Raw genomic sequence first — 12,061 nt, 5'->3', positions numbered from 1 at the left:
CTCATCTGACTGAATGGAAGCTTCTACGTCCTGTCCGAAGCCTACAACAGCTAGCAAGGCCCTATTATAGGTGAAGGGTTATCAATGCATAAATCTTGGTTGGTCTCAAGAAAACCCTTTAATTTCAGTGTGCTCAAACTGCTATAACACATTCCATGTGGTGCTTACTGGGATTTTGACTGGCGGGGAAGAAACTTCAGAGTGTTACCTTTCAAAAGAGACCAAAACCATACCTGTGCTCCAAGTAGTTCAAGAGCAGCTTTCAACTTACTTTGGATATGCCCGTGAAAGGCATTCTAGGATAATTTCACATACATTTTCAGGAAATATTAAGGGGCTTAAGAAACCCACACTATTTGACATTATTTGATACGCATTATGTATCTGACTGTTCCAAAGTCGCTCTTATTTTCACGAGACTGGAAAGCATAAGATCAAACTCATCTCATTCTCATAAAACTGTGTTTAGCGGCTTAGCGGTTAGCTTAAATACTTACTTTTCAGTTTCTCTTTAAATGACATTGCCAGTGTCAGTGCTTGTCATGAAATAAACTGCATATGTACTCCTTCACCTTGTAAGTAACACTAGGCTACGACTGTAGAAGGTAAGCTAATTAGAGGAGCATGCTAATGTTTGCAGATTATGTAAGAGCAATCCGTAGTCTGCATCATTTACTTGTGTGTTTTTGGTTTCCTGAGAGCGATTAAAAAAATGGTGGATCCTCCAACTCAATATGGAGCACTGCTTTTTGATAGAGCCTGATGCGCACCACTTCAGCATGTAGGGATATCCTGAGCTTGACAGTCCTGCTGTGCGTAGTCCCGCTTGCTAAGCTTTGGCGGGATAATCACTATCTGGGGGAGGGGTTTAGCAAACTGTCAATTTATTGCAATCACATCTCATTTTTGACACATTTTAACCTTATTTTTATTCAGTTTTTCTTTTTTTACTTACTGATATAGTGTATTTCTAGCTGGAGGAGCAGTGACCTAAATCTAGCTTATTGGTGACTGGTAGATGACTGTGACACACAGGTTGACTAAAAGCATATATGACTCACTGACTAGTTAGATAGCCATTGCTGGTCCTCCAGTTCTTGGTATAACTTATTACATAGCGATGTTCTAGCTTTCAGGGGAGAGCTGTTCATGTTCTTTTTGTGTGTGTGTGTGTTTAACAGCCAAGATGACCAAGACCAAGTTCCCATTTGCAGCTGCAGCCTAGACGTCTGTTTGCCGGAGGGTGAGACCATACTGTATTACACCCAGGCGCATCTGTAAGCTGGCACCAAAGCCACCACACATAGTAATGTAACAGCCGGGTTCAGTGCTTTCCTTAAGGGAAATTTGAGCATCAGTCAGTCTCTTGCCACAACACGGTCGCCCCCGTCTGTATACAGATTCAAAACCTGTGATCTGACTTTCCAAACAAGCTGCTTTCACTCCAGCTATGACCAGTACATTATAAATATTTAATTGAACAAATTTACATCTACCATATGTAACACAATCAGAACTGTTGCTCTAGTCTAAATGCCTTTAGGTCTGAAATGGTAATTACAGTAATGACCCTTTTAGCAAAGAACCAAGGGGGAAGACAATTATCCTTCTAATTTGTCCGTCACATTAGGATCCGCCCGATGACTTCACTGGGAATTGTTTGCAGGCTTTTCTGTCAACAAATGATCATCCTGGCTGAGGGACATTTAAACTAGTTTCCCTGTTATGTCCTTCTACTGTCATCGCTGTCTCTGTCACTTCGCCACCCCATCACCCAACCTCCACTACTGCCAAAGACCCTCTAACCCTACCAAGGGGAGATGTCAGAATCTCATTTAAATGGATGTAACTGACAGGGTCAACTCTGAAGACAGAGCATCTACATTTTGTTTACGTGCGGTCGCTTTCCTACAGTTTAAACACATCCAATGTCTTTATGGTAAACATATTGTCTGAGGAGTATATGACAGTTTTTAAAATCACGCCTTTTTAAAGTAGCAGCAATATTAACTTTAGTCTGAAAAAAACAAACAAAACATTTAACCACTATTATATACTTGTCACTGATGGCTAGAAATGAATCTTCTGTAATTTATATAAAGAAATGCATACAGCTAATTCAGTCTATGTGAACAATTAGATAACACGTGGCCTACTTCTAGGAAATCCTCCTGTGGCATTTTGGCCCACAATCCACAGCACAGACCTACAGGATACAAGCTAATGTTTTCTTGGCCCACAGTCCATAGCGCAGACCTAAAGGACACAAGCTGAATGCATTAGTAAGCCAGAGTCCCAGGGTGAGACACGTAGCCTGGGTACACTCCCCAAAAGACATGTTGTGACTACAAGGATTAAATGAACTTACATCAGTTCCCGGAGTGAGACAGTACATCAACTCTGATTTCGTCTTGGGGAGCAAAAGTACTGCGATAGGGACCCTATAGCGTGTTTCTGAACACACTCAGAAATTACTAATAAGCTTTCCGTGTTAGGATGAACTGAATCTTTAAATGCGTACCGGTCCTGAGGTGAAAAGCATTTACTGTTGCTCGGAGACGTTGACATAGCTGAATAATTACTGAGCTTCAATTAAACATGATAATGGACATCTAATGGTTGTGCCTGTGCGTAGCTGCAAATGAGACAGCAAAAGAGGGGAGGGATAATGTATGACCTGTTGGCAAAATAGTCCAGAAATGTGCGGATGTACCACACAAATTTCTCATCAAAAAATGTAATAAAAAGTAATTATCTAGGTTGACTCTACTTTCCTTTTTATGCAATTTAACATACAATACAAACACTCATTTATAATGCTAGTAACTTATATATATTTAATTATTTCTATAAATATCAAAAGGGCCAGCCTGAGATCTTGGGAATAAAGTGTAAATTATTTAAATGCCATAGAAGTGACTTCACCCGTTAACAGGAAGATTATGCCCTCGAGAGAGATATTCAAACTGAAATGGTTAACTCCTATAATTTATGTTCATCAAGATACAGCTGGTGGCACATTTAAAAAAAACCTCGCCATTGTGAATCATTCTGAGGCATCAATTAAGCATTCAAATGGACAATTAACTCTGTAAATGTTGTTTGGCCATGCAGAGGAGCTGCAGGCTTTATATTACTGAACACACAAACACACCAACAGGCATTTCCGTGTCCAAGAATACACACTTTCTCTTCCTCGAAACTAGTCTACAACAGTAATTCATGACAGCAGGATATTAGAAACTCTGAATGCTTATTCTTAAATATTAAGCCAAACCCCCCTGCCAAATGACTTATCCCCTTAAACAAACCCCATCTCTCTCTGGACAGCCATCTCTCTCTTTTTGCCTTTTTCTCTGTTGGTTTCTGTCCCTCTTTCTCTTTTAATTTCTTCTCTGGATCTCCTCACTGTTTAACCACCTCCCCTCTCTCAATCTCTCTGTTGTTCCTTTGTGTTGCTCTTTGTTTTTTGTATTTTTTCCCCCTTCTCCCTCTCTGCCCCTGATTCTCACTTGGATATAAATCGTTAGGAGATTATTATCAATTCAGAACTTCATAATTTGGGCAGCAGCATAAGGAGGAGGATTTTATGAGCTGATTGGCTGACCTATAACACACACACACACGACGCACGCACGCACGCACGCACGCACGCACGCACGCACACACGCACGCACACACACACACACACACACACACACACACACAAACACACAGTCTGTCCTGCTAGTTGGCAGCACCTAGAGCCAAACGTCTCCCTCTGAGGTCTCATGGCGGTGTCTTATAAACTAAACTAACCCTGCCAAAGAATATTTGTTCATTTAGTCTCTCAGAGACAAATTTGGAATTGTTATCATACTGCTTTTTCCGCTAAACTAAACTAACCCTGCCCGAGGGCTCTGCCATTATAATTTATTTTCCTGGAGACAAGTAGACTGTAGTGGACCAGAACAACATATGGCTTGCAGGGGAGAATTATATTCAAAGTAAAAAAAAAAAAAAGAAAGAAAATAGCAGAGTATCATTAAGTGGAATTGTTTATAATAAAGTGGAGTGGATGAACATCCTAAGAATGCTAATTAAAACAAAGTAAATGTGAAGGGAGCAGAACATAATAAATGCAGAGGAGGAGAGCACAACAGAAGTGTACTTGACATAAACCTAATACAATGCAAAATAATATAATCTGCTAGGGTTAATAATTCCAGAAATGATTTCATCTGGAAGCAGACAACAATGTTGCTTTAATGGAGCACAAAGTTCGCTCCCCTCACCGCCAGAACTTAAAACCCGGCATTCTTTCAACTAGATCAATAGGTGAAAAAACTGCCTAGTCATTAAAACAACTGGGTGTTTAACTCTTCCTATTCATGGCACTGAGATAGGGATTTCTAGGTCACATTGGGATTCTTATGGTCGTTTTTTTTGCTTTGGAGAGAAGCCAGGCCATTAGCGGTTGCCATCTTGCTAACGCTTTTGCAGCAGTGGGGCCAACAGTAATACCACAGGGAAACATTACACTGTAAAATCTGACAAAGTGGCTTTGCTTAAAAGAAAATCAAGGAAAGCGATGACCTCAAAATCACCAAGTACACTAGATTCATCATTCTTATTTTTGAAAACTTTTTCGCTCTTACAACTTGATTGCAATTGTCTACTCCGTAATTCAGAGGTGATCGGTTGCATAACTTTTTAAAAGTAAAGTCAACTTTTAAAGCTCATAGTATAAAAGGGGGGGTTTTGATGAGTTGCCTGTTTCTGCTTCGATAAATAATGACACACCTGTAATTAATATGTCTTAAAGTTCCCTTAGTTCTTCCATTAGGTTGCAAGTAGATCCACAACATACAAAATCAACAGATCCATTAATGATCTTGCAATGATGGTGCATTGCACATTTTAAAAGCTGACTTAACATTTGCAGATTGCACAGTGTAGTAGCAATATTGTTGGCAGAATATTGATCTGTCCCTGGTGGACAGTGACATTGCTGAAATACATTACCTTCTAATCATGTCATGTTCACCTATGCGCTAGCCTATAAACTGCAATCAGGTGATGCTTTTTTGCCCCTTCCTGACTTTTAATATTTAGCTTTTTAGAAAAAAACTGTCAACATTTTCAGCCACCCAACGCTCCCCTCTGCTAATATGTCAGAGCCGACGGGGTAATGGAGATGACTGACAGCTGACAGGAGGTAGCCAATCAATCACAAGCTTGTTAAGAACTCCACTAATTAATCAACTAACCTATCACACCGACACCCCTCATTAACATGTTGATTAACCTTTTAAACGAATTAAGATCAATTAAGATCGATTATACCAATTAAAAAGCAAATCTCAGGGAGAGTGGTCAGGTTGTCTGTCAATCAATCAAGGAAAGAGGCTGAACAAGAAATACGGAGAGGGGGTGGTTACAGAAACGACGAGAAGACGGGGAGGAAAGGAAGATGAGAGCAGAGAGGGTAAAGTAGAGAGGTGAGAGAGGAAAGGTATGTTGAAGAAAGAGGAACGGGAGAAGGATGGATGACGTTTAATAATGACATATTCCTCTAAAGTGCACTATATGCTGCATGTGCACATTAAGAATACTTCATTGGCAATCTGAATCAAATGTATAATAGGTTATTTTTCTTGTTTTCCCTTGACTATATAGCTCACAGTGTCTCCGAAGAAAACCACACAGTCATCCGGTCAGCCTTTAAAAAATCAAACACAAGCAGCGTTGGCTGTGAGGTGTCATCTGGGGTCACATCTGATCTAATAAGCTTGTCAAACCCACAGATGGGAAATTATGCGGGGGTTAATATAGAATCACCACTGAATTAATTTCAGTTTAATTTGCTTAATATGCTTAATTGATCACAGTCCTGCAAGAAGCACACCAAGACCGATATAGTAAAAATGCACGGGGTCAAAAAGTAATCTGTTCAGATCGAAATACTTAACTTCAGTAATATCAATAGGTGCTAAACCGATGAGCAAAAAAGCTGGAATAATTATGTAAAACAGGCATTTAACAGCTACAAGGATGTACAAACTATCTTTCATTCGACTTTCAGTGAACAAAGATATTTCTACATTGGTTCCCATAAATCTGCTCAAGCCGGTGACCTCAACTTGGACCTCAAGAGCCAAATGCTCATGATAGCTTTTAATGCAGGGAACTTTGCATGAAGAAGACGAATATCAATTCAAAAATGTTCAGAAAGGCTCTTCACTGATGCCAGGGAATGCTGGCAATAAAATTAGCCAATGAGGATAATTACTGTCTAAAAGGAATCGCAGTGTTTGTAGTGTATGTATGAAAAACATACTGTTGTGTGTGGGCAAACAGACGGCAGAAGAAAAGATTGAATTTCTCTTAAATGTGACGGATTCAAAATGTATTTTGTGTGTTTTCAAAGCATGACTTGTAGACGCTTACATCTCCAATACTGAAATTCTACAAACAGGTCCCAGTTTTCAGGAAAGCACATGGCACTAGTCTCAGCTCCCGAGAGGTGGAATTTTGGATGGGTGCACCATACTTTTCCTCGCCTGCCGGTCTGCTCTGTATTTTGGCGACTTGCTGTGCACTTGAATGTGCAGAAGTGAGAGGCGAGGCACAGCGGGGAGTGTTTCTGTAATAATCAAGTGGCACAGTGCAATTTTGGTGTCAAGCATGACTATGATTTACACTCGTGCTGCCCGCCTACTCAGACCAGGTCAATGGCGCGTGGAGGTAGGTACGCTTCACTGTTTTCCATGACTTTATTTACACTAGTTTAACTTGATAAGAAATGACGCATGATTTTGGTTCAAGAGGATTTAGAGGAGACATTTGGTTGACAATAAAACGCCTATTGATGAGGTTTTCCAAACACACACAAAAAACACTGCCCGTATGTACCTTGTGAAGGTGAAAAACTAGTAAAATAAGGACAAATAATACCTACAAGTACACATGAGACAGAAAGAAAACATCAAATTAGGAAAAGAAAAAAGAAAAGAAGAACAAGTTAAGCGTAAAATATTCACCCTGTGTGTCCCAGTCTGTCTGTGTAGTTGTTCCACACATTCAGCTCTCATTATCGCCGTACCGAGACATGGATGTTGCCAAATGAATCTCTTAATGTTTTCCACCAGTTTGGGTTTGCGTCAAAGAAATCTTACTCTATGCCTATGAGCGGTTACCCGAGAGAAAATGAAAAAGTAAAAAGAGAGCGAAGTGAGGGATGGAGAGAGTGAGAGAAAGCGTAGTAAAGAAGATAGGGCAAGATCAGAGTCAACAAGCGTTAACAAAGGTAGTTAGAGGCAAGATGATGGGGGGAAAACTGTCAGTGGAGGAGGAAAAGAAAAAGAGCAGCACGGAGAAACGGAATAACAAAAAGGCGAAAAAGAAAAGGAAAAAGGCAAAGAAGCTAAAACCGAACTTCGAAAGGTCCCGTCGCATTAACACACATAAAGAAATCTGTAGATACTGCATGAAGAGTATAATTTATGCATACATGTATGTGTGAGTGCGTACATTAAGATGTCCGTGTCTGTAATCACATCTTACCTTGATAATGTGCGCTGAAACCGCGATAACGGTGGTTGCCGTCGGTCACAAAATGCAGCCGTAGCCAGTTCTTGTTGCTAACGATGGGAGACGGAACATTACTGCCTGACAACCTAAAACAAAGACGGAGAGAACATTTGTGAAAAACAGGAAAAAGCACACAAGCACACACACACACACACACACAAGCACACAAACACATACACATACACACAGAAAACCTAAGCCCATGCTCTTTTGTTTTCACCCAATAATTCAATTGGCCTTTAGGACGAATGGACACGTGTTGCAGAAATGTCCTTGCTCTGGAGGTGATTAACTTATGTCAGCCAATGAATAAAGACGGACACACATACACACACGTATTTATGAATACATGCAAAAAACTGGAGCAGGGGAAAACACACAAAACCGTGTAGCCATTCTGAAACAGAACACAGCCGAAGAGTGTGAAACCAGGTAGCCAGGCTGTAAAAATGTCACTGCAACAGATACTAAAAATGAGCCTCGGGGTAAGTTTAATTTACTTCAGATGTCTTTCACCTTCTCTGTCTTGCCTGTGAACCCCTTAGTGTGTGTGTGTGTGTGTGTGTGTGTGTAGCTGTCAAGAATGAATTGAGAACACAGTCAAGTGTGTCTCAGACTGAATTACATACAGTGAGTGTCAGGACCTCGCCGCCCAATATAACCAGTTTCTGCAAATTAACTGGAGAGACTGGAGGCGCCCTAACCATCAGTGTGTCCCACAGAGCAGCTGTGCACCTGTGGAGGCAATGGGCAGGGGCGTCTGTATTAAATGACCTTTGTGTCCCTCCACCGGCAACATTGCCTGCTTTCTTTGTCAGCAGTGAGTTTCCCAAAAAACACACCTCAGGTTTCTGATTTTTCCAGACGTGACTCCGTTGTCTTAACAGTGGGAACGCCATGTGTTGAGGAAGCTTTTTGTTATTTTAACACTGTCGATCACATCAGCTGAGAAGGGACGTATTAACAGAGAGTGTCTGATTGACAGTAGACAGGAGGGGAAGAGGGAGGGCAGTCTGCCACCTTGCACATCGATTGTGTTTGGTGTTGTTCACTCAGATGAATAAAAACATTTTTTTTAATTTTAAAATTTTTTTTAATGAAATGCTGAAATGGTTCAACAAATATATTACATGTGTTTGAAAAACCAACCATACATAATTGACAGCGAGTGAGGGGGTTTGACCCGGTAACTCCGCTCGTACTCTCAGTCATCATGTCAAGATGTAGATAGAAAATGCTGCTGCATTGGACCACATTGTAAAGGCTGTATTTATTCCCAATATTTTGTCCCTTACTCTTCATCTCTTTCATTCCTAATAAATGGGATATCGAAATAAGACAAGGTTTCAAACTACTGCTGTCAGACTGCAGGATTCCACTTTTAACGATATTACCTTTTCTTGCACTGGAGCCAACTTATGAACTGAGGCTTTGATGGTGCACATCATTAGTAGATAGGACCCAATTTGCAAGTCTTTCATCAAGTGGGCAGGATAAGATCCCTTAATTGGCTGAGAAGCTGAACAAGGCTCTCGCGGTTGGCAAAGTGAAGAGTGTTAGGTCACCGTTGGCAGCCTGAGAGGAGGTGACTGCCTCCCAGTTGACACTTAGAGAATAAAACACCCTTGTTCCTGCATAACTTCAAATATCTGCGGCTCGAATACAATCTCTGCTGGCAATAATCCCCCTCTATACATCAGTCCTTTGATGTATGGTGCTTTTCATCTCGTGGCATGAGCCAACAGGTGCTGTTCCCCTCCCATTACATTTTCAGAGTGCAGAAATCACCTTGGCTGTTACGTTTGAGACACAGGTATATGTGCTCACGTTAACAGTGAAGAGTATGAAGTGCTGCCCTCTCATGTTCGCCTGTCTCCTTCTATAAACCCCTGCTGTTAACCTTCGCAGTCCATTAATATCAGCACGCTCACATGCGTGCAAAAAGGCACGCTCACACACACACACACACTCGTGGAGAGTGGCAGTACGGTGCATGCACCGCTATCCAACACCCGTGCCCTCTAATAACCGCGATTGAAAGTGGAGCACAGGAATGCTGAGAAGGTGTTTTAGAAGGTGTGTCTTTGTGAGTGTTGGTTTCTGTGTGTGTGTGTGTGTGTGTGTGTGTGTGTGTGTGTGTGAGACAGAGAGAGAGTCACCTTGTGCCCTAGATCAGTAGGATTCTCTGATGTCTGCTATTAGTCACACACACGCACGCACACACAAAGTGGTTTCACAAGCCCCGATAGACACAAACCGCCTGATTTACATAGTAAATGTGGCGCCAACACAGCAATACAACACAACCATGGCTGTAGGAGAACATCGTACATAAAAAGAAATGTCCTTAGTAGGCACCTACATCACAAGATTTTATACATGCACTCTGGGGAAAGGTAACACTGTAACAGCGGTATATATCTTTTTAAAAATGTCGAGGCACTTCTTTGCTTTTATTACAGACACTATCGCAGCGGGGGGATGACTGGAAACGAGGGGGGAGAATGCGTCAAAGTATTCGGGGTCGGACACAAGCGAGGAACGTTCCACCAGCCGCTGTAGATCACATTCAGATGGACGGCGCAAATTGTTCTCGCATTGAACACACTACGGCAAATCAGTGCAGAATTTGCCCGTTAACTGGGAGAGCAATTGGACAGTAAATGGAAGCGATGGGGAGAGGTTCAGATAATAGAAATGCTGAAAAATCTCAGTCCTGCCGGTTCAGAAATGAGAAATGAAATTTTAGATGTCAATACTTGTAGACTGGTAATCTATTTATCAGCGTAGATCAGGACAGAGACGATCAAACTGACTCTGGTATCTGAAAAAAACATCTATCTGAGTATCTGGACTTTTTATCTGAAAAATAAAAACAAAAACTAGAAAAAAATCCAGAATATCATAATGCAACTTTGCTAAGATGAAGACATGAAGAAATCTATTGGACAGCCTGGAGTTCTAACTGTGATAGGAGATATTATTGACTAACTACTTTCATGTCAGGAGGCGTGACAAGTGAAACAACTGCCAAGCTAGCAGTTTGCAAAATGAGTTTTATACCACTGACTATCAGGAGAAATTCCAACTGTGTTTGTGTCTTTTTCCCTAATTGTTTTTTTGTTCATAAATCTATCCAGACCATGAGCACAGCTTTGTCAGAACATAACAGAGATAACTGACCATAAAGAAGGGGAAAGTTTCTGCATATCTACTATAATCTTTCAACATGTCCATGGTTTGCAGAAATGTTCATTTATTCTGGCAGTTGGCTTGCACCCTACTTATTCACAACCCCTAAGTACACAATCACATGAAGCACGCATTGCTGGAAAAGAAATGGAAGAAACGTAATATAATTTTACTCTAAATGGCTATTATACAATGTGATGTTTTTGTTACCGTACTTTAGTGTGGTAAATTACGAGATACTTCTTCTCGGCAGTGCACAGACTGTAAAAGATTATGACGCATACTTAATAATGATTATAGCAACAGGCAGAGAAACAAAGTGAGTACCATTCTCAAGGGACCCGCAAGTACCTGAAATAGGTTAACCTTCTACAGAAGAAGAATTCGAAGCGCTGGCCTCGGTGTGGAGCAAACCTGAGAGACAGGCTGTGTTAACATCGGGCGCAGCGTACCAGTCCTTCAGAGAGCAAACAGGTGGCGCTCCTTCTCACCCTGTATAAAAGTGTAATCTCTCTATACCTTGTTTATCATAACTATCTATGTCTAACATGACATGATAATCTGGTCCTATTATAATGTGATGCGGGCCACCCTCCTCCTCCATATTCTCCCTCTCTCTCCCTACTCGCCTCTCTGTGTCTGTTCGTATGTCGGCTCTTTCGCGCTCACGCACATATTATTCATGTTTACAGCTCTTAATTCACTTCCTGCTATGACATCATTACCCAGAGTGCATCATTAAGGGTAGAGCGTGTGCATATTCAATCTGTTCCAATATTAAAATACGAATTAAATCATAAATCTACACAGAGCCTGTGTGCGTGTGACGTTAAAATATTAAACTGCATGCTCAGGAAGCACTTAACAACTGTGAGCTGCAGGATGAAGGTATAATTAGAAAAACCTCTCTTGCAGCAGTAGCTGGAAGGTTAGAGAAACAAGCTGGCGACTAAAAAAGGTCACCAATCTGGATCCCCACAGCAGCTGGAACACCTCCTTCTGGTGCTCTTTGTCTCAACAAAAACTGTTGAGATGTCTCGCACAGCGGCTGCGTGGCTCCCTGGCATGAATGTAAAAGACGGACGCTGCAACGACTTACATGGACAATTAAAGCTTAAGATGGCGCTTACAGCAGAACGCCTAATACTTCCAAAAAACATCAGCCTCTGAACTGGTGAGAAGCAAGTTGATTTTCCCCGTGTGGACAATTTGTAATGCATTATTAAATCATTCATCTATGCTGATGGCTTCTCTCTGTGACTAGCAAGTGTTCTCCCAAGATATCTGCTATAAAAGC

At 41.2% G+C, this 12,061-nt stretch overlaps 1 protein-coding gene across 2 annotated transcripts in view; it reads right to left on the bottom strand.

The window, feature by feature from the left end:
* csmd3b (CUB and Sushi multiple domains 3b) overlaps window positions 1–12,061 on the bottom strand; it is a 363,253-nt gene that overhangs the window by 141,066 nt on the left and 210,126 nt on the right. For both annotated transcript variants that reach the window (XM_037092815.1, XM_037092814.1), the window contains one exon: window positions 7,546–7,658. In XM_037092815.1, coding sequence (XP_036948710.1) covers window positions 7,546–7,658 — 113 coding nt within the window. The remainder of the gene's footprint in view (window positions 1–7,545; window positions 7,659–12,061) is intronic.

The sequence above is a fragment of the Acanthopagrus latus genome, chromosome 3, assembly GCF_904848185.1.
Source record: "Acanthopagrus latus isolate v.2019 chromosome 3, fAcaLat1.1, whole genome shotgun sequence".
In the NCBI taxonomy this organism is placed as follows: Eukaryota; Metazoa; Chordata; class Actinopteri; order Spariformes; family Sparidae; genus Acanthopagrus; species Acanthopagrus latus.
Note: the sequence above shows the minus strand (reverse complement) of the source record. Positions and strands in the feature narration are given on the sequence as shown.